Consider the following 27,928-nt stretch of genomic DNA (forward strand, 5'->3'; position numbering starts at 1 on the left):
AGAGGGGCTGTTTCCCAACGCAGAGATCCACTTGCACTGCCGTTATTCGGTGCTTGGATTCTGCTCAGCTCCTTGGTTGCCCACAGTGGGTCTGGTCCGGGGTCCGGCTACAACCTCACATCCCCCTTGCAGCTTAAACCCCAGGACCCTCCCCGCAGCTCCTCTGCCTGCAGCAGTGCAGCGAGGGCACCTGCAGCATCCCAAGTTTTGCATACACAACCCCTGGCATCTCCCCTACAACTGCAGCAGGAGCTGGGAGAGCATCTGCTTGGGCACACGGCTCCTCGGCCCCCGCGCAGGTCACTTGGGACGGGATGGGTCCATCTACGCTTCGGGCAGGGGACACGAGTGAACAACCCCGCTCTGGCTCCCCAGACCCCCGCTGCGGCCCCGTGCTCCGACAGCAGCACAGATCACCCATCACCTGCAAGCCCCGATCCCAAAGAGGAGGCAGCACACGCCCGTGTCATCTTCAAAATAAAACTTTATTCATTCGGTAACAAGAACATTGAATCTGCACATCAGTGCACAAGTTCACATTTAAAAACAGCTGAGCACATCGGTCATAAAGTCTTTAGGGGGAAAGGGGACGATCCCAGCCACCAAGGAAGATCAGGAGGGCCAGACAGAAGTGCTCCCCTCCCCAGTTTGCAACTCCACCGCCAGCCGTCCCCGAGGGCTCATGGCCCAGCACAGCGTGGCCGGACTGCCCAGCCCCGGGGCGATCCCTACAAACCAGCACATGGACATCACATCTCCATACAGGAAAATAAAAGGCACTGGCACCTGCTTTTGTGCCAACAGAGACGTCTGCAGCGTGGGCAGGCTGTTAGCACCTCTGGCAGCACTGCCGGAGGGTGACCGAGGGCCCTCTGCCCAGCCTGGAGCCCTCCTGCGCCAGGCCAGTGCCCGCCTCTGCCCCACGCCAGCAAGGGCCCGGGGGGTCCCTCCCTTAGGGAGAAGCAAGGGGGGTTGCGTGGCGCTAGGACCAGATTAAGGCAGGACGCACCGCGACGGGAGCAGGGGACCTGCGGCGGGTACGGCTTCCTCCTGCTGCTGGGCCGGGAGAGCTGCGAGGCTCTCGGAGCCCCCGGGCAGGTGCCGTGCCCTGGTGCCCATGCCGATTCCCAGCGTCTCGCTCCTCCCAGAAGGTCCCCGGAGCAGCCGGAGCTGGGGTGGGATACTTTCCACTGGGCCTTTGCTGGCAGAGGGACACGGAGCTAATCCCTGCCCTGTTCAACATCCAAGTAAGCCAGAAGCGGCGTCACCTCCTGACCCCCCTGCCACCCGCTGGGACCGTGCCCCTGGGAAAGGGCCGAAAGGGGAGAGATTTGTACAGGTCACAACTTCTCAAGCAGACCGCACACACGCACACACACCATTGAGTGCAACAGAACGCAGTGTAAAAACCAGTTTCACGCACACGCTATCCGTTTGTGCAAGGCTCACACGTTACAGTACAGCCGGAGATCGGGCGGGCAAGAGGGGAGGCGATGGCTGAGATATTGTACAGGAGTCAATGTAAACAATAAAGCATCCTCTGAGAGGGCTTTGCAAGAGACCAAAAGAACAGTTGCTTTGTACAAAAATGCCCTTAAAACAACACGTTTCTCCTAAAACCCCTCTATCAGTGAGGCTTGTCAGCTGCCGAGTGCTCTGGAGGTGCTGCTGCCCACGGTGCTCAGTGGGTCACAAGAAGCTCTCGTGGGGTGGCCACAGGGACCAGGAGCGAGCCACCACCCACCCATGCGCCACCAGCACGGAGAAAGGACAACCGTCCCCAGGCAGAGACCTCTGATGCCAGGGGCTTGGTGGCTTCATTGCCCAGACACTGGCCAAGGAGGACCCAAGGTCCCCAGAGAGCTGCATGCAACATGCCCCGCCAGCCCCTTCCCCTTTCTGCCATCCAGGTCAGAGCCTCCAGACCTCCAAGGCCTTCATAACTCTGCAAGAGAACCACCTTCCCCAACTCCCTCCGCCTGTCCACAGGCTTCCCAGAGAAAAACCAGTTGTGTTAGGCCAGAGCTGAGAACAAGGGGACAGCAAAGCACCTCCCTGGAAGGGCCTTTGCCCCTTCGCTGCTCTCCCCAGCCAAAGCACCCGGATAGCAGCGGAGTATTGGAAGGAAGCAGCATTTGTGGTCTGCATGGAAGAGCCTTGCTATAGGCCATTTCTCCTGAGATCAAGCTGGGCAAAGAAATGCGATCCCATTCCTCCTCCTCCTCCAGCGAACAGATTATACCCAGGGCTTTCCCCTCCCAAGCAGATCCTTGTCACCAGGACATGTTGCCAGCCAAGCATGCTCCCTTCCAAGCCAGGGCACGCTTGGTGGCATCCCGTCCCTTCCGCCCGCGGAGGGGCAGACAAACATGTCCTTGGGGTCAGGAACAGTAGGGGAGGCAAGGACCGAAATTGTCCTTCACAAGATGACATGAGCCACTTGCCCTTTCCCCACTGCCTGCCCAGGTCCGAAGCCAGCTGGAGCTGGCTAGGAGAAGCCAAATGTCTTTCAGCGTCCCAAAGAAGTATCTGGCCTCCTGGGCCAGGGACTTGGGTGACTTCTAGTGACTGAAATGGCCTGGGATGATGTGCTATTTGACCCAAGACAGGGCCCTGCTGGGCTACTTCGGGCTGCGCTCCAGCCTGCAGCCAGCACGGGTGACAACCCCCCCCCCCCGGCAGAGCTCAAGCTTCTCGGAAGGGGAGGGACGAAGCACATGTTGCTGCTGGAGAAGAACAGACACACTCACGGCCCTGTGCCTGGGCTGTGGGCGTACAGGCTTTGCAAGGCAGTGTGGGAGGATCCCTGGGAGCTACGGGAGGGCAGCAAGGTGGGATTACCTTACAAACTGCTAGGCTGCTCTGCTGCTGGCTGCGGGAAAGCTGGGAGGTTACGGACACCCCTTCCCCAGGGCAGATGCATGCTGCTTCCTAATACTCCACAGCGTTCCGGTGCCATGCGCTCCTCTCCGGCTCAAGATGAGCAAGGCTCTGCAGCATCAGCGCTGCTTTCTAGGCATGGCCTTGTCTGCTGCTCCTCCCACACCGCATCCTCTCCACGCTGGGCTTTCAGCAGCTGGAGCCATTCTGCATCTTCTCTGCGCTTCGCTCCTCCCCGGAGGGCAGGTCTGGGCCAGAGCCAAGCACCAGCTCAGACACGCTCTTCTGCCACAGACCTGCCACGGGACTGCAGACAGGACCCAGAGCTCTCCTGCAACCGCCAAGTGCCTTTCTCTCTGCTCCTACAGCACACGTACAATTGCTGATATGCACGGCTGGAAATGAGGAGCTTTGATTTAGCCAAACTGCTTGCGAACCATAAAATTAATTCGCTGAAATTTGGAGCAGACCCTTCAAACGCAGGGTCTCCGGGGAAGCAAGAACCTGCAGAATGGCTTTCCACGTCCAACTGGCACTTCTGAAACCCAGCTTCAAGCAGGGGGGAGACGGGCAGATAGGCAGTCCCCCTCCCGCAGGGGGGTAACGGGGGTTCACGCAGGACTGGAGGAGAAGGGACACATTTGGCAAAGGCTGGCATCGAGGCTCACTTTTGGAAAGGGAAGACAGCTTACAATGTCAAATCCACTCCCATTTCTGTGCAGATTACAACAAACAGCACTGAGTTTGAGTAAGGTGGTTTTGTTTTCCAGTTTACAGAATGCAGTCTTGCCCTTTAAAAAAAAAAAAACAAACAAAAAACAAACATAGAAACAGCAACAAAAGAATTCTATATAAATACCATATATACAATTTGGGGGTGGGGGTGGGAGAAAAACAAAAAACCTTCCAGAAAAGATCTTCCCTCCGGATCAAGTGTTAGGAGTGACAGCAGAGAGGACAAAGCTTTGCGTTCGGTGGGGGCAATACATTGTGTAACAATTAGAACGGCCTCTAGGTTTGGGAGCGACCAGAAGTGCCTGTGAGTGTGGCAGAGCGGAGAGGAAAACTCAGGCAGCACGAGACAAGAGCAGCTTTCGGGCGGAGGGGAGGCAGCAGGAGGGCAGAGGACAGATGATATGGCCATGAACTTGGAAGGCCCACAGCAGTATTCAAGTAATGGGAGGGTTAAAACCCTAATGAGGCGTTTGTTTTAAAAGAACACTCTGGCTTTGGGGGATCTCCTCCTCTCACCCACTGGTCTGGAGCTGAGGAGAGGTGAGCTTGGCAGCTCGTGGAGGAGCTCTGCTCCACCTCACCACAAAATGGGGGGGACCTGCATGACCCACACGAGGAGGCGAGCACCGATCTCGGTGCCAGGCCGCCCAGGGTTTCCAGCGCCCATCCGTCGGGAGGATTTACCCTTGCGCGCTCCTTTTGGGGATCCACCAGCCAAACCGAGCCCAGGGGGTTTTGTCCTGAAGCAGCTTTGTGAGGATCTGCCAGCATCGTGGAGTTCCAGTTTGCAGAAATAAAAGAAAAGGCCAAACACAAAGGGACCTTGGCACAGCCTTCAACATTGATGGGGGCTCTCACCCCAACAACTGCCCAGCACCATTTTGAGGCATGGGGAAAATTCAAGTTAGGAACTAGGACCTGGTTCTAAGCAAAACTCCACCTTGCTGAAGCACGCCAACATGAATTTTCGCATGATAACGGTGTTCTTTTAAAACAAACAAGCAAAAAAGAACATCTGAGGTTATCGGAGTTAAAAAACTTAAAAAAACCCAAACAGTCCAGCAGTCAGAATCACACACAGAAGAACCAACCCACACCTACATGCGCCGGGAACAGTAAAATGACAATATATATAAAATTAACCAATAAAGTGCATGTTCCTTATATTACACCTGCCCCTTGCGTGAACACAACACCACGGGTTCTCAGTAAGAAATCACAGCCGAGGGCTCAGGATCACATAGTATTGTAGAGGGGATTGGTTGTCCGCTTTTTATCATTGGTCTTTTTGAGCCTCCTCAGAGGGTGAGTTCTCCCGTGCTGCTGCCGGGGTGCGACAGCCAGACCTCGAGCCGGAGACAAGGAGTCCAGGACCTGCACCTGGAGCAGCCGAGGACCCTCCTCGGAGCTAGTCCATGCCGGATCTGCTCTGGAAAACAAACTTTGCTGGCTGGAGCTGCACTCTTTGGCGTACTGAGCTAGTGGCCTCTCCACCAGCTTGCTCTGGGCAATGCACTCGGCTGTTCTGAGCTGTTCCACAAAATGCTTAGCAGGCTCCGGGGAGGAAAGGCGATGCTTTCCGCACACGCCTTCTGAGCCCCTCTCCAACCTCCCCCCGCGAAAACTTCGACCAAGGGCAACACAGGTGAGAAGCACCGGGTTGGCATCGGAAGAGGCTGACTCCCTCTCGGATAAGTCCTTGGAGAGGTCCAGGCAGTCCAGTTTGGCCAAGGATGCCGAGCGTTTCATGTGGGAGGGTGTGGTGAGCCCCGCGTGCCGGATCCAAGCCTCTATTTCCTTTGCTCGCTGCTTGACCAGCCCGGGGCTGTTGCTGCACTCCTCCACGCTGTGGCTGCTGGAGCTGTGGGAAAGGCCGTAGCACAGGAAAGAGATGTCCAGAAGGTCCATGTTTTCAGCGCGTTGGCTGGTGAAGTCCTCGCCGCTCAGCTGCCTCGAGGTGCCAGCACCCACCCTGCAGAGAGGCTTGGCGCTGTCCCTGAACAGGAGAGTCGTGTCTCCCTCAATGCCACACGGCGTGACCGGCTCATCGTCTGTACCCGTGCTCTGCTCAGTGACGCCTTCCAGGTGAATTACATAGGGGTAAGAAGAACGATCTAGGCTGGCTGAAGGTGTAGAGGTCACCTGGGCAGAGGGGGAAGCAGCACCGAGGTGAAGAGATAACCCACCACCTTCCTCACTGGGGCTGCCCACAGCGAAGGTGGCCTGCTTGTGTACCGCATGCTCCGGCAGTGAAAGATTTACCAGCGTCAGAGCTCTGAGACAGGTCGGTGCCTTCTCCGAGCACAACGAAGGGTTCAAGTTTTCATCTAAAGACGGGATGGCTGTGGCCAGCCCGCCCTGCTCACAGCTTGTGTCGAGGCACTCTGCAGACTTGACTGTGGGAGTGTATTCGATGATTTCAATTCTCTTTGGGAGGAGGGAGGGCAGGGATGGCTCCTCCGTCCCATCAAATGAGACCACTGTCCTGCATTCTTGTGCCATTCCCTCCTGCCCCGGGCTGGGCTCTGCAGGCAGGGAGTCCTGTGCAGAGGAGGTGAGTGGTGCAGGCAGGTGTCTGCCTGCAGGCAGCTCTGCCCCGGGAGGCAGCAGCAGCTCCTCAGTGCCTCCTCGCACCTTGTCGCCCTCCGGAGCCAGCTCCAGGGGTGGCTCCTCGCTCTTTCCCCGTAGCAGGAGCTCGGCAGCAGGAGAGTCGTTCCTGGAGTTCTTGCGGGTCGGTAAGATGCAGACCGGGGGTGCGTGCTGGTGCTCTTGCTCCTGTCTCAAGCGCTCCTCGAACTCCAGGGTGGCTCGCCGGACGGAGCCGGGGCACCACTTGGGCTCAGGGTTGATGGAGCCACGAGGCTCCTGTTGCTCCCCCCCAGGGCTGCTTTCCTCCAGGTCTAATTTACCAGAAGATGGCTGCAGGGAGGGGACAGCTTCTTGCTCAGCTTGCAGAGGATCCTTCTCCTTTTCCTGGTGTCCAGCACAGGCTCCTTCGCTCTGTTCCACCCTTTCCGATGCCCAAATCGCCTCCACTGGCAGGTCGTGCACCGTGTTCCTCTTTGGTGTCTGGGTGAGGTTGGCTGAACCCTCCTTCTGCTGGGCAGGTCCTGCTCCCTGGTTGATTGACTCGATCTCTGTGATAATTTCCTTCACAGAAATGGCATTTTCTGAGTGGGATCTTGTGAGATGGCCTGCACTAGGCAGCTCAGAGACCTCCTGCAACACAGAAACAGGAAAATTACAAAGTGGATCAGCTGTGCTGACACAGAGCAAACAACAGCGGCTTAAAGGAAATGGAAGTGCATGCCCCCAAATGAACAAAAAGCACATGTGCTAGTGTGTGTGGATAGATTACAAGTGCCACCACTAACGTAGAAGTGTTATTGTCTCTGGGACTGCACTTAACACATTCCATGCTGGATTTGCACCTAGACTGAGATTTAAGAACTTTTATTTAATTGCCATGGATTCCAAGGGAAATTTGGCCTTTTTTTTTTTTTTTTTTAACTGAAGTCCAGTTAACAAAAAAAAAATCCTAACGCTGCTAAAAGTGCAGTTTTGAACTGAAAATGTGAAAGATTCTGATCACATATGGGAGTGAACAGAAGTACAGCATAAAGAATGACCAAGTGCTGAAACGCTCTGGTTTCCCAGAGGAAAATGGCCAGAGAGGCTCCCCTATCCGCACAGACGCTCTTCCTGCCAAATCACTGGAGAGAGTGTTGGCCTATTATATTTGGAGGAGCCTTACTGCCTCACATGGAGATGGAAAAGATTCAAGCAATGCAGCGTGGAAGTTAAATAAGAGAGGCTCCCAGAAAACGATGGCCCCAGACATCATCAATCCCTGTGAGAGCCCTGGAGGGTGGAAAGCAATTATAAGAGAAAGGTACCTCAATTCAGAGGTTACTAAATTTTGTCAGGAATATCTCTCTACCCAGGAGAGAAGTGAGCCATGACATGCCTGATCCCATCACCCCAGGCCTGGACAGGCTCATTCTCCTCCTCCAGCAGTGGAAACTCTACATCTTGATTTACTATCCCAATGCTGGTGCTTCCCAGCCAGGGAACGGTGCCAGTTTTGTCCCATTCTTTGGTGGATTTCTCAAGTCAGATAAATATCCGTGCAGGTTCAGGATGCTGGCTGGCCTTGGCTGCTCAGGGTTCAGCTGCATTAGTGGGTCAAGTCCCACCTATCTGCTCCCCTGATGCAAAACTCAAAAATAAGTTTCTTATGAGAACAGCACAGCAAGTCAGGTCAAGGTCGACTCAGCCAGTGCCCTGTCACTGCCAGCAAACAGATGCTTAAGGAAGAAGTGCAGAAAAGGGCAAGTATCTAAAAGTGAAGAAAAGGGGAAGCACCTAGCAATCCCTCCCCAAACGGCGACCCTGTTCAGTGAAAGCCAGGACTAGAAAATCCCCTGTCCACAGCAACCTCACAGCAAGAGAACTACCCGCAGATAGGTTCGAGCAGCAGTTCCTAAAAAAACGAGCAAGTTATTTTAACCTTTTGTTGTTCTTCATCTGTGGAAGAGTCATCCGATGCCTGAGGAGAGTTTCCAGAGCTGTTCCTTTGAGCATCTGCACCCCCGTCCGCAGCAGGTGGCACTTCCAGCACAGACACCCTGGAGACCCCGTTCCTTCCACTCCCTTGCTCCTCCATCCGGGAATGGGAGCAGGTGCGCGACCGGCTCTCCTGGGAAAGCTCCACAAATTTCTCCAAAGCACTGAAGAAATCAATCCTGTCTGTACTGAGGTCTCTCACTTCTGGCTGGGGATTCTGTTGGAGACTCGGGGAATTTTGGTTTGGGGATTGGGTGAAGTCTTTTAAGCACGAAGTGAATTCTTCCATGGGAACCAAGTGCACGTTCATATCAGGCTTAAGGGCATCTTTTTCTAGGTCGTCCACTGTCAAATCAGGAAACTCTGTTATGTCCAAGGGGTGCTGGAGTTGCATTAAGGCCTCAGAAGCATGGCAGTTATCAGGGGGGACAGAGTCTACACAACATCCTGCTGTACAGCCATTGATATTGTTCAGGTTCAGCTTGTCCTCCATCTGCTCAGCATGCAAGTCTCGGCATGTAAACTCTAGGTGGATCCTCCTCTCCTTCACACACATCTCCTCAATCATGTTTGCATCCTCTGGGAGCTGCTGCTCCCTGTCTAGCTCGGCTGAGTAGATGGGAGACATTGGCTGCTGGTTGTCGTTGGTCTTGGCCTCTGAGATCTGGTCGGCTGAGGTGGTGATCTCCTTCTTGTTCAGCTCCAGCCCAGACTTGCAGATGGGCTCATGATGGTCTGAGAGGTCACTGTCTGAGTGCGAGCGCCACAGTTTATTATGTCGCTGTTTGCTGCGGGGAAGACAAGCAAATGAAAACATTGAGTAGTGTTTTCACATACCAGGGCCAGACCCGCCTTGTTCTAAGAGGATGCAACCCACATGAAAAACCGTGCCAAATACTGGAGTCATTGACCACAACTGCAGCTTCACCTAAACAGTTCAGGGCCAAGCCTGCTGCTGGAGAAGTTGATCCAATAACAAGCCACTTTCCAGCAGCTAAATCCCACTGCACTGCTCTGCTCCACACACACTTATTCCCCAGCAGTATTTTATCACTCTGCTCAACAAATGCAGTGTTTAACCAACCACAGAATTTGGTCCTTTCTCAGCCAGCAAGTACTTTTCCATTTGCTAGCAGGTAAGCAATGGCCAGAAAAGTCAGGGTCCCTAGTCCTGGATGTGAGTGGATGGTGGACACCGAATGAAATCCCATTTCGCTTGTGGCTCCTTCTTTGCATAGCCTCAGTGATCAGTAACTGGGCTCTGGTAACCCATGGGGTGGGGAGAGTGGATGTGGGTGTGGGTGTGTGTAAAACACAGACAACATCCTCAACAGTCAACAAGCAGCCCAAAACACCACCTGCCTTTCACAGGAAGGAAGCTCAAGAGTTCTCCAGCTCTTGGAAAGCCCCTTTAGGAAGGTCTGAGCAGTCACAAGGCCGAACAACTGCCAGAGACACTGCACCACCTTCCTTATCTCCACCTGCCAAAAAACCCAGCCCATGCCCCCGGGCTTACAGAGAGCAAAGGAGGCAACTTCTCGAAGTGAAACCACACCAGCTAGCCATGTCTGCAAGGGCTTTGCTGAGTGACCACAGCCACAGGGCTGTGCTTCCACCGTTTGCCCCTAGGAGGAGAGCAGATACCACAGAAAGGTCCTTGGATCTGCAGGAGACCTTGCAAAACCTCTCCAGTCCCCTGCTAGTGTGAGCAGGCGCTCCCAGACACATCCATTGGCTGCAGTAACTTAACTAACACGTGCTATTGAACTAATTACAATGGACCAGTTTAGTTCTGGGTGCCCAACAGCTAAGGAAAATAATCCATCATGGATATAGCTTTCTAACCCCATAATCAGCTACAACCCTCACGTATGACACAGGGCAGAATCAGGTCCTTTCAGAGGAGGGGAGGGTCCAGACTGCAGGCCAAAGGCATTGCTCTGGGGTGCACGTGCTCTGTCTCTAATGGGTGTTGGAGCAAAGTTTGACACTGGCAGCAGAACCAGGCTTGTCCGTGAGGCAGGTTGCTGCTGAGGCTCTGTATGGGATGCCAAACATCTCCTGTGTCTCTGCTCGTGTAACCTGGGGAGAAGCTGGTGCTGCTTTCTGAGGGCACTTCCCACCCTGGTGCCTCAGTGCTCAAATCCAGCACTGCTGCACATCTGATTTTGAAAGTCAAAATTACCCTTGCGCGTGAACAAACTCAACTTGCCTAGCACAGCCTTGATCTGAGAATCAAAACAGATGTCAACAACCGCTGGGAGAGGTGTATTTATTAACTTTTGACTTCACACTTCCTCCAGTCTTACAGCCTGCAAGAGGTGCTAAAAGCAGGGTCAAAGAACAGGAACCAGGGTCCCTTCCTAGAGCCCAGAGACACCTCTTGACCCTCCTGGGCAGCATTCCCAGCACCGGAGAGAACAGCCCACAGCAGCCTGGGCGTTTGGTGTGCCAGGCATGGCACAAGGTCTGGGGGCAGCACCAGGGCTGGCCAGCTCGTGTCCACACCAGCCTTGGACCAGGAGCCCCCCACACCTCCCACCACACTGCAGCCAGCTCTCCAGGCTCCGGTTTAAAACTACTGCTGTTGATTCACAAGTTACAGAAGACACAGGCGTTCCCAAACACTGTTTTCCTGTAACTTAAACATAACTAATAAAAGAAACATGGCTGGCTCAGCCTTTCTGTGTCTATCATCAGAGGGAGGGGACAGTTTAACTAACCCCAGGAAGGATGACAGTCCCAAAGAGCAAAACATGCTTGTTGTTGTGACTAAACCCAGGCAGGGGGTTTTCATTTTACAGCTGGAAAACATATCCTAGTTGCTATAACCCCAACACAAAACCGTAACTAGATAGTGCGAGCACATGGCTGCCCTCACCTTCCCTCTGAAATTGGAGCAGTCACATGAGCGTGAATCTGTTGGTTTTTTGTTTTTGTTTTTTTTTACCTGTCCTGGAATACCACAGCAATAAACAAGGCAGCCAGAGGCCAGAGGGCAAAGCTAAATAACACAGAGAAGAAAGAGGAGAAAAAAATAGTCTGGAGCTGAGAAAGGTACGGCCTAAAGAGGGACCATTTCTGCAGCACAAGAGAGGCCATTCCTTGCTTCAGTGAGGCTTCGCTTACTGCAGGCTTTTTAGTCCTACACACACAGATGTAATGCACTGCTCTTGCATTTTTTAAAGCCTCACGAGTAATCCTGTTCATGCCATTGTATGGGGACTTGCAGAGTAGGTCAGGAGCAGTGGTGTGCTTAAGTGGGAGGGGAGCCACACACCATATAAACGATGGCAGCAAGAAAGATTTACCTCCTGAAAAATAAATTACTGGAAGACAGGAAAAATAAATATCCTTAACCAAAATGTTTGTACAGGGTGGCTTTGCAGGTGTGCCACCAACTACCAGACGGACAGATGACCTACACCAACTGCAGGGCTGAGGGCTGGAAGATGTGATATACCAGCTGCTACGAGCCCAGGGCTCCTCACAGGTGTTCACCAACCTGTTACAAAGGACGCTGGCATGCTTTTCCCATCTGAAAAGCTTCTTTTCCTCCATCCAGTCTACCCCAGTGAGACCTAATTTCCCAGGCTGCCTAATGCTATATAGCACACCACATTGGTCAGGTCACCTCTAGCTCAGAGTTAAGCACTGACCTTTATTAACTGGTGCCAGCAGCACATTTGGTGTCACACGAGGCACCAAAGGCAGGTGCGGTGCCTGTCTCAAAGGATTTCAGTTCAGAAGAGCACAATTTCTTAAAATATCTATTCTGCTGTGATCTATCCCGAGACTTGATACTACTTGGCTGTTTTTTCGGAGAGAAAGAGGGTCACTATGGCAGTCAACATTTAGGGAAGAAGGGGAGAGCAAAGCAGGCATGGGAAGAGGTTAAGGACAAAGGTCCCGTGGGTACACCCGATCGGGGAATCAGCTGGGAGGAGCCCTCAGGTTGCTCATCTGAGCAGAGAGGGAAAGAGGAAGCACACTTCAGTGACAAAAGGACTTTACATCAGGGATTTGGTGTAAAAATCATGAAACCAGCCCTGGCCCAGCAGCAGAGATAGCCAGACTGCTGGGAGCAGGTGGAGAGCAAAGGAGGAACGGTAAGTCATTAGCACACAAAAAGGGAAGGGAGATCTTCACAAGTGGATAGGACAGACCCAAAGGGACAAAACCAAGCAGAGGACAGAGGTGAGAAGTGTGCCCTAAAGAGAGCACAGGAGTACCTGAGTTGCTGTAAAGAGCAGCATAAGGCAGGCACCTTTCAACGGCACTAAGAAGCTGTGAAATAATTACTTTGGTCAAAACAAGCCAAGAGCCACCTCCTGTGGCAGGAGGCTCACCTTGGCTAATTCTGCTTGCTTCAGACCTGCTCCCTGGCAAAGCACACCAGGATCCTAAACAAAATACCGTAATCTGGTGAAACACGAAGTATCACTGCCTCCTTCCAGCTGATCAGGTGAAGACATTGCTTAACACATCTTACAAGCGGATTTCTCAGAAACGTGCAATATTTATGTCTTTTTGCTCGTCAGGTGATAGGCTTGGGATTACAACACACTCGCCCATACCCAGGCCCAGCTCCAGAGCAGCCTCAGGACTCCATGCAGGAATAAACACCGCTGTTGCAATGCACAGAACATCCTGTCCCCTCCCCTAACACCAACACTTACCGAAGGGATCTAAATAAAACCAGACCAGCTGCTGAGGAGGGGCATGTTCAACAGGGAACTATAAGGCTGAGATGGAGACAAAGCAAGTTCCCTGCCAAGCGATGTTACAAGCAATAGGGACATCATTTATCTCTGCTGGAGTCTGCACAGCTCTGAACGCTGCATTCGGATGGCAGTTCATGGGATGCTACTCTCCAAAAAACAGCCATCCTAGAAGCCAAATGGCCTCCTAAAAGCTCTTTATTACACTCATTTTCTCAGGCTCAGCTGAGATAACCCATGAAAACAGAGCGCTATCTTTCCCAAGACAATCAGGAGCTTACATAACGCAGTGATGGAAGTTCTAATTAAAATAATGGAGTCAATCATTTAAGTGTTATACCTTAACATGGGTAATCTGGGTCATTCCTTCCACTCACCTGGCCAGCAGGATCCCTTGATACTCCTCCAGCTGCCGCATAAAGCTGGGGTTGGGCTTGGTGACAGTGCGCCGTTCCTTCACGTAGTCGTAAGCCCTGTCCAGGTTCCAGCCGTACTCCTTCATGGCGTAGGCAATCACCGTGGATGCCGAGCGGCTCACTCCCATCTTGCAGTGCACCAGGCACTTAGAGCCATTTTTCCTGAAGCGGGAGAAAGACAAAGAGGATCATTAAATAGAAAACATGGCCTCTGAGAAGCTTAAGAAAATAGCAACGTCTTTACCAGAGCATTATTAAACACATTTTCAACACGGTGGCCGTACTTGAAGTCTGGGATGTGATCTGATAATCCAATTTACAAACTGGAGCAAGACACACAAAGAAAGGGAAGAACAAAGTCTTAATATTCTTACAGATTTTGTTACAACAGCTCTTCTGAAGCTTTTATCGCAAAGCGGACAAACATTGGTTGTTTGCAGAGATTTATGAAGACTGCTAAAGACTAATATGGCATCCTTGAACTCAGCCCAAATGGCTGACTGGTATCAAGCAGTATTCCAAATAAAAAGGACATCTACCACACAAATGTGGCGTCACAGTTTAGAAACACATCCCTGGAAGATACTGAGCAGTTCAGGGCAGCCCCTAGCACAGTGATGGTCTTCTACTGCAACCTTTTGATGGCATATTATTGCCGAACAAGACCAACATTGCTTCGGTCAGGTGTTGGAAACCCCACCTAGCTCCCCATCCACATCTCTCAAGAAACTGGTAGGTGCAAACCCAGCCAAAAGCCTCGTGGACCAACTTGGCAGATTTTTCTTGATACCACCATTTCTTAGGACTGTCTGTAGGTAGAAAGCTCATCCCCCCTGCTCTGTTTATAACAATCCTTCACCTCAGTACCTGTCCAAATGCAAGCGAGTGGAAAAGATGACCTCCCCATGGCTGGAGGCAGTGCAGCACCCTGCTGCAATCAGATGGAAGATCCTTCAGTTTTAATTCGTTTTTCAAAGCAAACAGTGCCTTGGAGTGCAATGAGCAGCTCCTCTGCTTGGTGAGGCTGGTAAAGAGCCTGAAAAGGGCAGCCAGCACTCTGCTCCAAGGAATAAAAAACCATTTTCCTACTGTGAAATACGAGGAGGAAGGCTACGGACCTTCCCTATGAACTCTGTGCACTGGGCAGCATTGGCACGGAGCAGGCTGAAAGAACTTGGGTTTGGCACCTTTAATTTTCTCCTTTAAGTGCTAGGTTTTCTGGATTGCCAGCCATGTGAAGTTCCCACAGGACAAACCAGGAGGCCACAGAGCACACAAAGTCATGTGCCTTGACAAGCTCAGACCTCATCTGCTTGCAGCTGTCTGAGCCTGTACCTGCATCCACGCTCCCCAGACACTCTAGAGATGTCTGCACTGCCTGGGGTATACTGGGCTATAGCAGCCTTTAGACCGCTCTAAGACTTTCTCATCTTTGCAAATCAAATTAGTTAAAACATTGCAGTGCTTTTGGTGATTAAAAAAAACCCCCAAACATAACAAGCAGACAGGGCAAAGAAGGAGGTACAGTAATTGCCCCAATATGGAAGATTATTAACTTACATCACCTCATCCACAGTACTGAGGCCCAATTGTTTAAACCCCAATGAAAAATATTCTGGGCAGGAGAGTACTTCTGAGGATGACAACGATTCATAATCAATACTTAAGGGAATACAATGATGTCTTTTAAAGAAACTGTCTTAAAATAAGTCTTGAGCCATACTCAAACAAGTCAGCTGTTAAAGGCTATGAGAAATTGCAAGCACCAGCTACGGTTAAGAGATGACAGACTTCTATAATGGAAATAATACTTTTAAAGGCAACACATGCCAATCTGCTTTCTGACCAGTTTTCCCTTAAGAAGGCTGCTGAATTAACTGCAGACAGCTCATATAACTGGGATGCAGTTCTTCGCAGTAAAAAGGCCCTACTTTCAGCATCCGCTATCAGATTACTCACTGTAACTGACAGCTCAGAGCCCTACACAAGCATTTACTCCTGTTAAAGGGAAGAGTTTGCTCTGGAGCATTACACGACAAGAAATCACTTCCAGACTGTGGGCTTCATCGTACAACCTCACAACACAGGGAACAGCTTATGTTTGTGTTTGGCTTACAAGGTTTTGCTTCTTTCTTTTGTTAAGCCCTGCTCGATTTGTTACTGCCATTTCCTCCCACCAGCACCTCTGCAGATCCACTGCATTTCCGAAGCAGCAGGCAAACTGATCTCCTCCACTGTTTGCCTGGACTGGAACTGGGCAGAAACCCCTCACTAGTCTTACCTGCTCCTTGTACAAGCACCTGTGAGAATGAAAATTTATGGAAGGCAACTCTTAACACTTAGACAGAAACTACGTAATGAAAATGCTTTGATCCTAGGTAGGCAAGGAGGAAAAGCAGTTAAGAAAATCAGTAGGAAAATATAAAATGCTTAGTATACATCTTCTAAATGTGTTTGTTCTGTTCTGAAAAGACTTACTTTGCCTTGGAGATGAATTTGTAGGTGTCATTCCAATAAGCCAGAAGATCTGTTGCTTCTTCATCATATACCCGAATATTATGGTATTCGAAGAGCCCAGGGAAGAAGTTATCTATTTCTCGAGTCACATTCAAAATATACCGCACCCTGGATGGAAACAGACAGCAGATAAAAATGCAGAGTGTGCACAACACAGCAAGTTCAGAGATCTATCACAGCTGCTACACAACAGCCTCCCCTTGTTTTGCAAGTGGCAAAACTCAAAGCATTTGAAGTTGCAGCCTTGAACGTACCTCCTTGGAAACCTTCCTAAATGCAAGGAAGCAGCGGCTAGCACAGACAAAAGGTTTTGCTGAGCAATTTAGAGCCCAGCCTCTGATAAAAGGACTTCCATCCATACAGGATAGAAACTTTCTCTACAGTCTGTCAGGTCACACTGCTTGCCCACCATCTCTCTATTCCAAGCGTTAACAACACTGGTGTCACAGGAGCTCCTGCACAGACCGTTCAATTAGCGTTTGGACACTTTCTCAAAGCCCCTTTGTGAATCTCTCCTCCTGCTGCACCAACAATACAGGAAGATTGAAGGCATAAGCTCACGAGCAACACCATAGTTAAACAAACGCATAAAATAACTACAGAGAGATGTAACAGACAATGAGCCACTGGGGAGGATTTATTTGTTATCCCTAAATTTTCTGGAAAGGAAACAGCTACAGAAAGCATATGGTATTTATGTACACTACATCCAGTATTTTTAGCCCTGAGGGTTACTCATAAGATGCTTATGAACTGCACTCATGCTGGGATATCAGGCAGAACAAGAGCACCACAAGGGAGTGACATCCCTTTTCCCTAGCAGGTATGAGATCGCTGGCAGTCAAGCAGGACCTGTCTGACTCAAGGCAGCTGCAGCAGACCCTGAGCTGCATGAGGAGAGTCAATTTTGCCAGGCTGATTCTCTGAGGTACAGAAGTATGCTATCAATTCAATTCAGCAGAGTGATTAGTTTTTTCCACTGGATTGGCACGAATAAGCCAAACCCGTAAATAATGATTTAATTGCAAAATCTTGGTGCTTAGATCTACCTGGCCTAGAGAAAGCAGACTGTAAGCTTAAGCCTGAAAGGGCAGGAGACAGAGGAACCCATCACTGCTAAGCCCGAGAGCTACAGGACTTTCCTTCCTACTGGGCCTCACTCAAAGCAACAAATGTTCTTTTTACATATTTTCCTTCCTGCTGCAGTCCGGAGGTCCAGACTCCAAAGGGCCTCTGTAATCATGAGACCTCAGTCCAGAACAACGGGCTGGAGCAGAGGGCACAGAGCCAACTACGCAGCATCCAGCTAAGTAATTGTAGCTTTTTGCTACTTATAGGTATGAGATTGCTGCCTGCCTTTGTTTGCCAAGGGGATGTCAGTCAAGGTCAGGGAACAAAATTCTTTTACTTTAGGGTGCCTGTTTGTGGGATGCGGAGATTGGAGGAAGCAAGAGCTTGTTCAGATCTGCAAACCCTTTAGTAAGACTCAGGTTACACAGAAGGTATGGAGCAGTTTGTTGCGTAGGCAAGTGTTGAGGCCAGGCTCTTGCTTTTAAGCTGATGGCCTGAAGCTACTTACCCTCTGTTCTGCAAGTCTTCCAAATTGGAGGCATTCCATTCCGAGCCCTGCAGGGAAAACATGCATAGGGACACATCAGCTAGAAGGAAGGCATGGCCAGACAACCGATGGAGGGAGGGATTGTGACCAGTGAACTGGAGGAGGAAGCTGGCCAGCCAAGTGTTGGAGAGCAGGGTTTGAGTAAAGGGATACACAGAAGAGTAGTAACAGGGCTGATGTTCAGCACCTTATCTCGCCCCATTAACCAGATGTATTCTGAAACAACATGCAGCTCTGCAAAGCAGGAGCCAGCACCATACGCTGGCACTTCCTGCAAACCGCTGACAAAACCACCTCAGCAAAGACGAGACCACTCCACCCTTTCCCTGGAGGCTTCTGCCAGCTCTACCCCGCAGAAGAGAGACTGCCTGCGTTTAAAAACGATCCAGGTGCTCTTTATAGATGAAACACCCATCTCACACATCAAAGGCAGCAACACTGTAAGCTCACTTGGGTTACACCTCTTTTCCCCACGTTCAAAGCCTGTGTGAGCCGAGAAACACACACATTTAACCCTGGCTAGCTAACCCTCTTCTCTGCAGCACACACAGGGCCTCCAAGCTGCTTGCTTCCTGCTTGAGCACAAACCCTGAGGACAAAACCATTCAAAACCTTCCTTCAAAAATTAAGGTGCACAAGCTATCTGCTTCCCTGCCCTAAAATAGCTCCTACATCGGAAGATGATTCAGATGAAGGAGTAAGCAAGAGGGACCCCGGCAGCACTACCATCACCAGCAGAACAGCACTGCTCCTGGCTGCTCCCGTGGCACAGGCTTCCACATCGCCCCAGGGCCAGGAGAGGCACAGCCAGGGCGAGCCGGCCCTTGAAGCATGCCCATTGCCTGCCTGCAAACCCAGTCAAGCCTGAGAGCGAGAACCTCCCAGTCTTGCAGTCAAAGCAGTGTCCACGCAGAGGATGGGTTGCTGCTTGCCCCAGAAAGCGTGCATGGGCACCCCGTGTCTGAGATGGGGGAGCTCCAAGAGCTCTGACTCACAGGCACGCACTTGCGCCCATGACAGTGCTTGCAGAAAAGCCCTGAGTGCTCACAGCCTGCGTCTAGAGGCACACGCAAAGGAAAGGGCTGCGTTACTATTCTGGTAGCTACCGGGGACAAGTCTGTTGTCTTGTCTTGACAATTCAGGAATACAACAAAGAAAAAGCAGCTGGTTCTTCCCAAACTGAACTACTTCCTAAGAGAAATCATCATAATGAGGACACCATTCAAGGGTTCAGCACAGATGGGACTTTGAATTTCAACCAGAATAAAGGGGCAAACATTACATGTCACGGTAGCCCAGATTTCAACAGAATCCATTGCCTTCAGCCACAGATCGGGTCAATCCCAGCAAAGTCCAGAGCTGTGCACGATCTGAAGGACTATGTGGGCTCTTGCTATTCAGTATCTGCCAACAAACATATTTTGATCCCTGCTGTATTTACCTTAGCCCCCCTGACTTAGTTAGCTTCATGTTGTCTCCTTCTGGCCAAGGAAGAATAATTTAATTCAGGCCTAGGAACCACCAGCTTCCACAGGTATGGAGAACAATGCTGCAGTGGTGAAAGCCTTTTCTCCTATCCTTTCATCCACAATCACCAAGGTCTCTTATTTCCTGCTTAGTTATTTTAGCACTCCCTGGGTGGGATCCCACAGGGCTCTTGCCTCCACCTGAAAGGAAACAGCTCCATGCCTTCCAGAGACTTCACTGTACGACTTTGCCTTGCAGTATATACGCTCCTGAATTAAGCTGGTGCCCAGCCCCAGCAGCATTGCTCCTCACCACAGAGAGCTGCTTTACAAATACTTCTATTCCACACATTAAACCACAGCTCTTCTCCTGGTGCTGCCTGCAAGCCTTATTTTAAAGGTCTTACTCTCATTACACGCACTCAGAGCCAAGACTCCAAGCCCTGCAGCGGACCGAACCGCCTGTACTGCTTTTGACTATCACTATAAGCCTGTAACAGGTCTCTCTCTTCGGAGGACACAGTCTGCAAAAAAAAATCCATTACATCGGAGGTACTTTAAGTTTCCTGGCTCTACTCCACCACAATTTCTCAGGAACGCTCACATTAACACACACCATCCCTTCTGAGCCACGGCACTAAGCTTCAGGAGGCTGGGAGAGGCCCTCTCCATTTGGAAAGACCAGCTGGTCCAAGAGGAACGGCTTTGTTTAAAGTTGAGCCAAGCTCATAGGCGAGACAGCCCAACCAAACCTGCGTCCGTTGCTTCAGGGCTGGGAAATCCAGCGGAGCACTGACTCACCAGAAGGAGGTGCAGTAATTAAGACAGGCCCCAGCAGCAATGGAAGGCAACTAAGCAAGCAAAACATTAAAAGGCAAAATGTTTATGTTTCCTTAAGTGACTTATCTCCAGGATTCTTTGTTAAGCTCCTCTGTTCCTCCTGGATCACATGAACTCAGAGCTTTCCACGTTACAAGAGTGTCATTCCATCTGAATGCTACACAGCTCTCCCCAACAGCTCCCCTCCCTCTTTGCTGTAGTTATGCCCTTCCCAAACACACGTATACTCCAAGAACTTGGCATGTGGGTACCCTGGACGGTTAAAGCTACAAAACTGGTCTTACATCAATGGAAACAGCCTGAAAAGTAGTTAGAATTAAGACTTTTTCCCTTCCATCCTCTAGTGACAGGGCCTACAGCTTGGCTGGTGTTGTATGGCAAAGTTTAGTACAGCCAAGAAGCCAGGCAGCTCTAGTGTCTTGCTTAAGAGTATGTGACCCCAGGATCAGCTAATCTCTCCTTCAGAGTTCCTTTAAGTTCCTCCAGAGGACCCTGTGTCAACCAAGACATAGTGAGAAGCGTTAGGCATATTTACTCTTGAATTCGCTGTTAGACTTACCAAAAAGACATGATCAAATATCTGTGTGGGGCTGTCCATCTGGCCAAGGATCACTATCATTTCATTGTCAATGAACTCTTTGAACTCCCGCAGGTTACACACCATCTGCATCTCCAGCTCGGTGCGTATCTGGGTGGAGAAGGAACACAAGGAAGCCATGTGAAGTTTTTGTTCTAGCTTTTCTTCACAGCGTAAAGTACAGAGCTCTCCAGTTTGCACAACAGCACTTCCAGTGCTGCTCCCTCACCACTCACCTCTTTTGAAGTGATGTTCTCCAAATCTTTCTGCATCATGATCTCCCTTAACTTGGTCTTAATTAGCCGTTCTGTGCGTTCCCGCTCAGTTGGGCTGTCAGAAGAAAGCAACGGAGTCACTGGGAGGGGAAACAAACTGGACTCATGGCACTTTTTAAACAGGTATTGTATAGACTGGATACTCTGCAGAGTCTCAGATACTCGCACTACTTCCCCCAAGCACATCCTCAGCTGGAGGGAATTCAGGTGACTGTAAAGCCCAGTTTAGATTCCCAGTTGTATATGAAAGAGATCAACTGAATGCTCCTAATCCGTTGTAGTCATCCAGAGAACCTCTGGTATTTGGTAAAATTTAAATTGGGAAGGCTGCATTATACTCTCTGGAGCAATATCTAAGCCTCCCCCCTACCTTTCCTGGAAAGGTAACAGCTCCAAAGCTCCTTACATGGAGAGATGAGGGCAGCTAAGCCTCTGTGCATTCCTCCAGCCTCTGCTGCCAGAGGCCTTATCACCAGCTGCAAAAATAGCCTGACTAACACCAGGGGAAGTTGCAACAGAGGAGCAGCACAGAGCTGTCTCACCCATCATCTTTATAAGGGACCCAGCAGTAACATCTCGCACCACCTTTCCGTTTCGCTGGAAGGCTGCCAGGATGGCGACTGCACAGACACTTCTCTGCCTTACAAGTGTCCAACTGGTGGTTCACAAATAAAAATCATGGAAGTTCCTGGTCCTTTTAACCTCACGCATTATTTCAGGACTCAGTTGAGAGAATGCTCTCTAGGTGTCCCCAGGAAACCATTCAACTGCTGCCACCAGGGAAAGGGTGTGTTACATAAAATTTATATATGAAAAGCTACAAGGGAATATTAATCTGACAGCCTGCCAAAACTTTTCAGCCACCCTCCTTGTACATTAAAAAACAATCAAGTGTGAAGACTTGTTCATAGCTGAACAACTGCTTAGCATTATTATTCACTCACTGACCTCCAGCAACAGGAAATACCTGAGACCATAAATCAACCCATGGCACTATTATACTGGGAAAGCAGCTGGGGCTAGTGAAGCCATTTCTTCTACTACAAACCGGGCCCTCTACTACAAGCCCTCACACCTAGCATCACATCTGGACACAGACTACCTTTGAGGTTATATGGTATCAGTACCATCAGCAACTACTAATTACAGGGCTTGTAAACCTTGAATGTTGATACAGTCTATACATTTTGCCTTTCCAAAGTGTCTACCTATCTACCTCAACCACTGTTTTGGACCATGTATCACCAGACATCCAAGCGTTTAGCTGGAGACAGCTTGGGACCTATACATTGCCCTGTTCCACACTTGCAGAGCTCCTCAGAACGATGAAAAACTGCACTGCTCTTTGTCGCCATTCTTTGGTCTATCAGATGGACTCCTACGAGGATGCTTCTGAGCTCACAGTCTCAGAAGTCTGTACATAAACACTTCACTTTACAGCAAAATGAACTGAATAAGGAAAAAAAGACCATGTTACTCTAAACACGTACTCAGATACATGCCAGCATAAGAGCAAAGTCCAGAGAAAGCTGTTCCTTCCAGGAGACACCAGGCCTGGAAACCAGAGGACAAAACCAGCAAAGAGGAAGGCCTAGGTACTAGAACACACCACACCTCTCTCACTAGTAACACAGGACTTACCTTGCAGAAGTAAAGATCTGCAAGCCTAAAGCCAAAGATAAACAACTAGACTGAAAACAGAGGCTGGAGGAGATGCAAGGGAGCCCCAAGAGGGCTAAACTTCCAGTGCTGGTGTTTACCTAAGTAGGGATCCGCTTATTACCTGGAACAGGAAACCTCTCCTCATTAATACCTAAGAGCAATCTCTTGTGGAAACTCTCTCCTCATTTGGAGACTGCAGTACTTGACAGCCAAACACTTGGGCTCAGCAGAGCCAGACTAACTTACACATCTGTGAAGAGGGCAGGCGAGTCGGGCCGGTGGGACTGGACATCTTGCATGGCATTCCACTCGTTGACTGACGACTGATCGGAGTTGATATGGCTTTCATAGTAACTGACCCACGTGAGGAAGAGGCTCCCTGGGTAGTAATTGTTGCTCCGTGCCACCTCACAAGCCTTATGTAGACTCTGCAGAGCAGACCTAGAAAGGGAAAAATACTTGCGGGATTAGAATTTCTTCCCCAGGCTGGTATCGAGCACAAAGCAGCAGCCAAACCCAGGATGCTGCTCACGTCCCATCGGTTGGTACAAACCCCGGTGCTATACGCAACAGCCTCTGGCACCAAGCAGGAGGCTGTCCTGCAAGGGTGTGGATAACCACACGTTGCAAGAGCTTGCATGTCTTAACTGAAGTATGCCAAGACAAGCCTGGATAGCAGTGAAGGTGCCCACAATTCAGAGGGCAGAGGCACCTGTGTCTCTGGCTCCAAAAACTCCTACAACTACCTAAGCCATAAATAAGATGCACAGAGTTCTTGTCCAAGACAGGGTGCTTTGACAGCTCCTACTGTGCCATCAGCTCCCCTGTGTACAGGGCAGGGACACCCAGGAATAAGACATGGAGAACTGCACAACCAAGGGCTTAGGACTTCACTGAGGTGTTTAGGTGTCTGCCCTCTCTCACTGCACGAGGGATGTCAGAAGTTTCTTCAGCTGCTGCTGGGAAACAAATCCCCCTCTCCTATTTTTAGCTTGTTTTAAATCTTTGACTGGGATCAGAAGGATCCAGGTCAAAATCACTGGGGTGACACAGTAGCATGACACCCTGACAGGTGATGTATTCCTGCAATGCAAAGAAGCTTGAGCCAGAAATACTTTCATGGCCACTACATTCTTACATGAGCCACCCTAAAAGGAAAGAAAAATGCAGGCAGCTTCTCTCTCACTATCACAATGAACATGTCTCACTGGAGACAGACTCCTAAAATATGCACAGTGTGTATTTCCTTATTTATGACAAATTTAAAAAAAAAAAAAAAGTATTTCAAACACGTGCTCAAAGCAATTCTGCTTTGGAGAGATTCAAAGCAACAGCCCTTTGCAAGGAAAATTACCCTATTCCTTCCTGCCCCCAGCTGAGACGAAGGTGCAGCTGCAGCAGTATTATAAACTCACTGCTGTATACCAGCACTTGCATGGTTTTTTTCTTTGGTATCAAACTTCCTTCCCTGTCTCTGAAAGGAGACTTCTGGCTGCTTGAGTAGGTCTCAAGACACCAATAATGCAAAGCAGCACCTGCTTTTTAAAAGCTCAAGCAGCCAAAACACCTTGGAAAAAGGATCACTGGGACAGATTATCGTAAGTACTTACCACATTGCCTGTACAGACACTGGCTTGAATATATGAACCCTGTTATCTGTCGATACGCTGAACCCTCTGGAGAGAGGAAAAAAGGCACAGTAAAAAATGTGTCCCAAAAGCAACTTTTCAGTTAATAACTGATAGTTTGTAGCACGTTAGAACAGCAAAGGAGTAGCCCTACGCATACATTGCTGAGTTCAGCTAGTGAATAGATCAAAATAGCACGCTAAAAGCTCTAAGATAACTTTTTAAAGCAGCTGCTGTTCGGGAACAAAACTACGACACTGGGACAGTGCTGGGCTGTGCTGTTTACCTTGGCAACACAAATTCAGTGCCACAGCTGGGAGCAACAGAGTCCAGCTAAAGTGATCCTGGGGCAGCTACCAAGGAAAGAAAAGTCATTCCATGCGCTGCGCTGGACAGCCTTTGTAACTGGCACAAACAGAAGTCTGCAAGTCAGGTGTCTATTTGGCAGAGAAACATCATTCTTATTTTATGTTCAGCCGAACGCTGCCTGCTGCAAGCGTGATGGAGGAACACATAATAGGATCCCTTTAAGGAGCTTTTACTACCCACCCACTCACCAGTAAAAGCTCCTTTACTCCAGCTTAAACACACACACACGAGCCACCGTCTCAGTGTGTGTTTATTCACAGGTAAGTCAATTATTGGTGTGTTCCCTGCCACAACCACTGTGATTTAGGGCCTTGAGCCTACTAACCCGATACAGGTCAACAGCAGGAGGTCTGCTGGACCTGTTAGGGCTCTGCAATCATTTGAATCCTTCTCCATATACCATGCTGTAAGCTAACACAGGGAGACCCTCTGCTATTGACCTAGAACATACAAAAGACACTCACCCATCCCCATCCAGGTGGATCAAGGTGTCACTCCACAACGGCAGCACCAAGCCCATTGTACAAGTGCTACTGTAGTAAGAAAGAGAAGGTCAGCTCATCTACTACAGCACCACGCTGTTATTCTAATTTCACAGCAACTGTTGCAGATGTTTGCACTCATTAGAAAAAAATGAAAAACCCCAATGTTGCTTCAGGGACAAACAGAGCCGGTGTTGTTCTACAGGTGTCTGGCAAGGATCATTAACCAGATACAGGGTACAGCAATACTCTTTCAAGCAAGCTTAAAGGGTTAACTTACGCCCAGGAGAAGAGCAAACAGGATTCAGAAGCAGCAAGCTTTGTGCGCAAGGTCAGAGGGGGCTCACAGTCTTCAGTGAGCTCAAGGCTTTCTTTACAGATTAGTCCCTCTCGGGCTCAAGTGGTTTGGTTCTAGCTCTGATTTTGCAATCCACAGCTTTGTTTTCTTGTTTGTCCCTCAGCCACAGCTGCTGGGAACTTGGATCAGTTTAGTGTAATAGCAGGGTGACTGGCAGCATGGTAGGTTAGCAATCACAGCCTATCACCCGTTGTTGACTCCTGCCCCTTCTTCTCCCTCCCACACCTCAAGGATGAGCAAAACAGCCAGCGGAGACAGACACCTTTTGGCAATCCCACTCCTCTCTCAGCTGCTTTGACCTTTTTGCCCTCACAGTCACCTGCTTTCTGTAAGGCTGAGCAAAAAGCCAAGTTAAAAGCAGAAGTCAAGCAATGGAAAAAAGGCAGGGGTGGGGGAACCCCAACACAACCTGCACCAGGTTGTCAAATAAAAAAGCTGAATCTCATAAAGCTGTAAAATCGGTCCATAATCAAAGCAGCATCTTGAAGAAGAATAGGATTCAACTGCCTCCCGTTCTTATACTTTGCACTAACCGCGCTCAAATTTCCACAAGCCCTAACACCCCCGTCAGTCTCTGCAGCTCATGAGAAGTGGGGGAAGAGAGCGAGACTCGAGGCTTCAGAGGGTCAGCAGACATGAAGCCCTGTAAACACACACGCCTCGGAGCGACTGGTGCCCAGCACAAGGAGACACTGCAGCACGCAGCTATTTCTGTTGACAACATGAGATGAGCTCATGGAAAGATGTGTTTTTAAAAGGCTTCCCAAGGTGGCCAGGGTATTTTTAGTGATACTGTTCAGCAAGCGCTTATCAGAGACCATAGCAACAAGTCTACATTGAGTTATAAATACCAAGTGGGCTAGGGGAGGGTGTATCAGACTGACCATCCAGAACCTGAGTAACTCTAGCAGAAAGCTAAAACGACCCTGCTATGTTATTAGAGACTAAATACCAGTGAGCTCTCAGTTATCAAAGGTGGCTATGCTGGTATACCACAGCCAATAGCAAGCTCCAACCTCACACCAACCTGTGCAAGGACAAGTTATTCTTACCCTACCGCAGGAGCATCTCTGAGCTACAGCTGCGCACACATGCACAAGAAGGGAGCCAGGAACCAGTGGCAGCATCAAGCTGGTCCCCCTTTTTAGCAGGCATCACTTGAGCTACGCATCCAAATCAAGCCACTTGAAAGTAAGCGTGGTGGCTGTTGTGATCAGCAGGCTGTTTGGAAGGCCATTTCTTAGCCAAACAGTTCAAAAAGATTTTCTAGTGACCCTGCTAACTACCTGAAAGTAATTTCTACCGAGTAGGGTCAGTAGCAAGACTCATTCCTGTAGCAGTTGTGCTAGAACTAAGCATGTGTATGAAACCTTCCAAAATGGTTTGCATATCCAGGTTTTTCTTTCCCTGCATAGGCCAAGACTTACTTACAACCCTTTAAAAGAGCCATGTGCCTCCATGCCCTCTCCAACGTGCCTAGTGTCCCTTTCTAAACTTGAAGCTTCTGCCCGTGAAGCTGCTGCGGGTGCTGCATCCTGGCTTACAGTCACTCCAGCAGTAAAAGCTGCTTCCCAGCTGCATTCTGCAGCCTTTTGGAGAGGCCAGCAGCAATTTAAATGAATGATGCAAAAGCACTAAACCCTGATGACATACTGATGTCTGGGGAGAGCACACATTGTGTAAGATCCGCCATCAGCAACCCTGACATTCCCATCAGGCCCTCTGTGCCACGACCTTGGCAAGGGGCTGCCTGACAGTCACTTTCTTATTAGCTGCTCTCCTGAACCCTGATGTCCAGCTTCACTAATTGCAGCTCCGTGCTTCTTTGCATGCCAGTTGTCCCTGTCTCTGGTGTGCAGATGCAGGGCTTAGGGATCTCGCCATTCAGAGACACTTAAGGCACTTAACAGAAGCCTGAGGCTCGGAGGAATGGAGGAAATGCTGACCTGAGCTGTTGCCTTCCCATTTGCCACCTGCTTTCAAGAAATAAAAAGGGAATTCTAGATCTCAAGAAAGGTGTTAGGCTAGAAAATCTGAAGCAGTCTATCCCCAGAAAGCATGGACACCAGGCAGTGGTTTCTACACTTGACTCGACACGGGGGTGAACACAAGGACTTCCCCCACCCGGACACTGTGAGTACCTGTCATTGGAAGAGAAATCCATTCCAAGGACAATGCTCTCTTCGGTGTCTTGTCTGCCGTTGGTGGACACTACCACCATGTATCTAGTGCGGTTCTGGTAGGTACTTTCCAGTCTTACAGCCTGCGGAAAGGAAGGGGATAGATCAGCAGTGCAGCCAGCAAAACACACGCTATTACCTTTACAAGCCACCTTTTCATGCTGAGTGACAGGCGCAGAAGCAGTGATGCAGTTTGCACTAGTACGGATGGCCCGTACCTCTCAGCCGGGTGACCAGCAGAAGAGGGAGAAGCGACTCACGCTCTCGCACACAATGCTTTCCTCAACAGCTGGCATGCTTGGGGTGCCTTCTGCACACCTTGCTGCAGGCCTGCTCTGTCCCACTGAGGCTGTGTTTAAACAGCAGCCTACGAGGCTGGCCGCCACAGTCCTCTGACCGGTCCCAGCCTAGTGAGCTTCATGGAGCGTTACACGTTCAGCGAGACGGATGGGTGTTGAACCTGCTCTTCACCTCTCAGAGGGCTTCGTCCAAAGAGCTAGAGCTTTCCTTTAAACTACGATGTGCCACAATAAGCTCCAACAAGACTGTTTCCACCAACTTCCCAGACAGCTGGACGACTAGGATCTGACTGATATGTGGCTTCCTGCTGGTCCTTGGAATTTTTCTAGCAACTTCCC

The 27,928-nt window shown here is 50.0% G+C and overlaps 1 protein-coding gene across 4 annotated transcripts in view; it reads right to left on the reverse strand.

Annotated features, from left to right (window-relative positions):
* Positions 1-466: 466 nt before the first annotated feature.
* Positions 467-27,928, reverse strand: part of SSH2 (slingshot protein phosphatase 2) — a 104,199-nt gene continuing 76,737 nt past the window's right edge. For 3 of the 4 annotated variants that reach the window (XM_087751967.1, XM_087751968.1, XM_087751969.1), the window contains 11 exons: positions 27,252-27,373; positions 24,735-24,803; positions 23,884-23,949; positions 22,520-22,714; positions 20,573-20,666; positions 20,319-20,447; positions 17,415-17,461; positions 15,797-15,943; positions 13,280-13,480; positions 8,126-8,969; positions 467-6,834 (listed from right to left, as the gene is read on the reverse strand). In XM_087751967.1, the coding sequence (XP_087608093.1) occupies positions 4,852-6,834; positions 8,126-8,969; positions 13,280-13,480; positions 15,797-15,943; positions 17,415-17,461; positions 20,319-20,447; positions 20,573-20,666; positions 22,520-22,714; positions 23,884-23,949; positions 24,735-24,803; positions 27,252-27,373 (3,897 nt within the window). In that variant the 3' untranslated portion in view covers positions 467-4,851. Of the gene's footprint in view, positions 6,835-8,125; positions 8,970-13,279; positions 13,481-15,796; positions 15,944-17,414; positions 17,462-20,318; positions 20,448-20,572; positions 20,667-22,519; positions 22,715-23,883; positions 23,950-24,187; positions 24,370-24,734; positions 24,804-27,251; positions 27,374-27,928 lie in introns of those variants that run through there. The other variant, XM_087751970.1, reaches the window with a different exon arrangement.

Source organism: Nipponia nippon, unplaced genomic scaffold (assembly GCF_047370975.1).
Source record: "Nipponia nippon isolate SJK-2023a ecotype South Korea unplaced genomic scaffold, ASM4737097v1 scaffold_15, whole genome shotgun sequence".
Lineage (NCBI taxonomy): Eukaryota > Metazoa > Chordata > Aves > Pelecaniformes > Threskiornithidae > Nipponia > Nipponia nippon.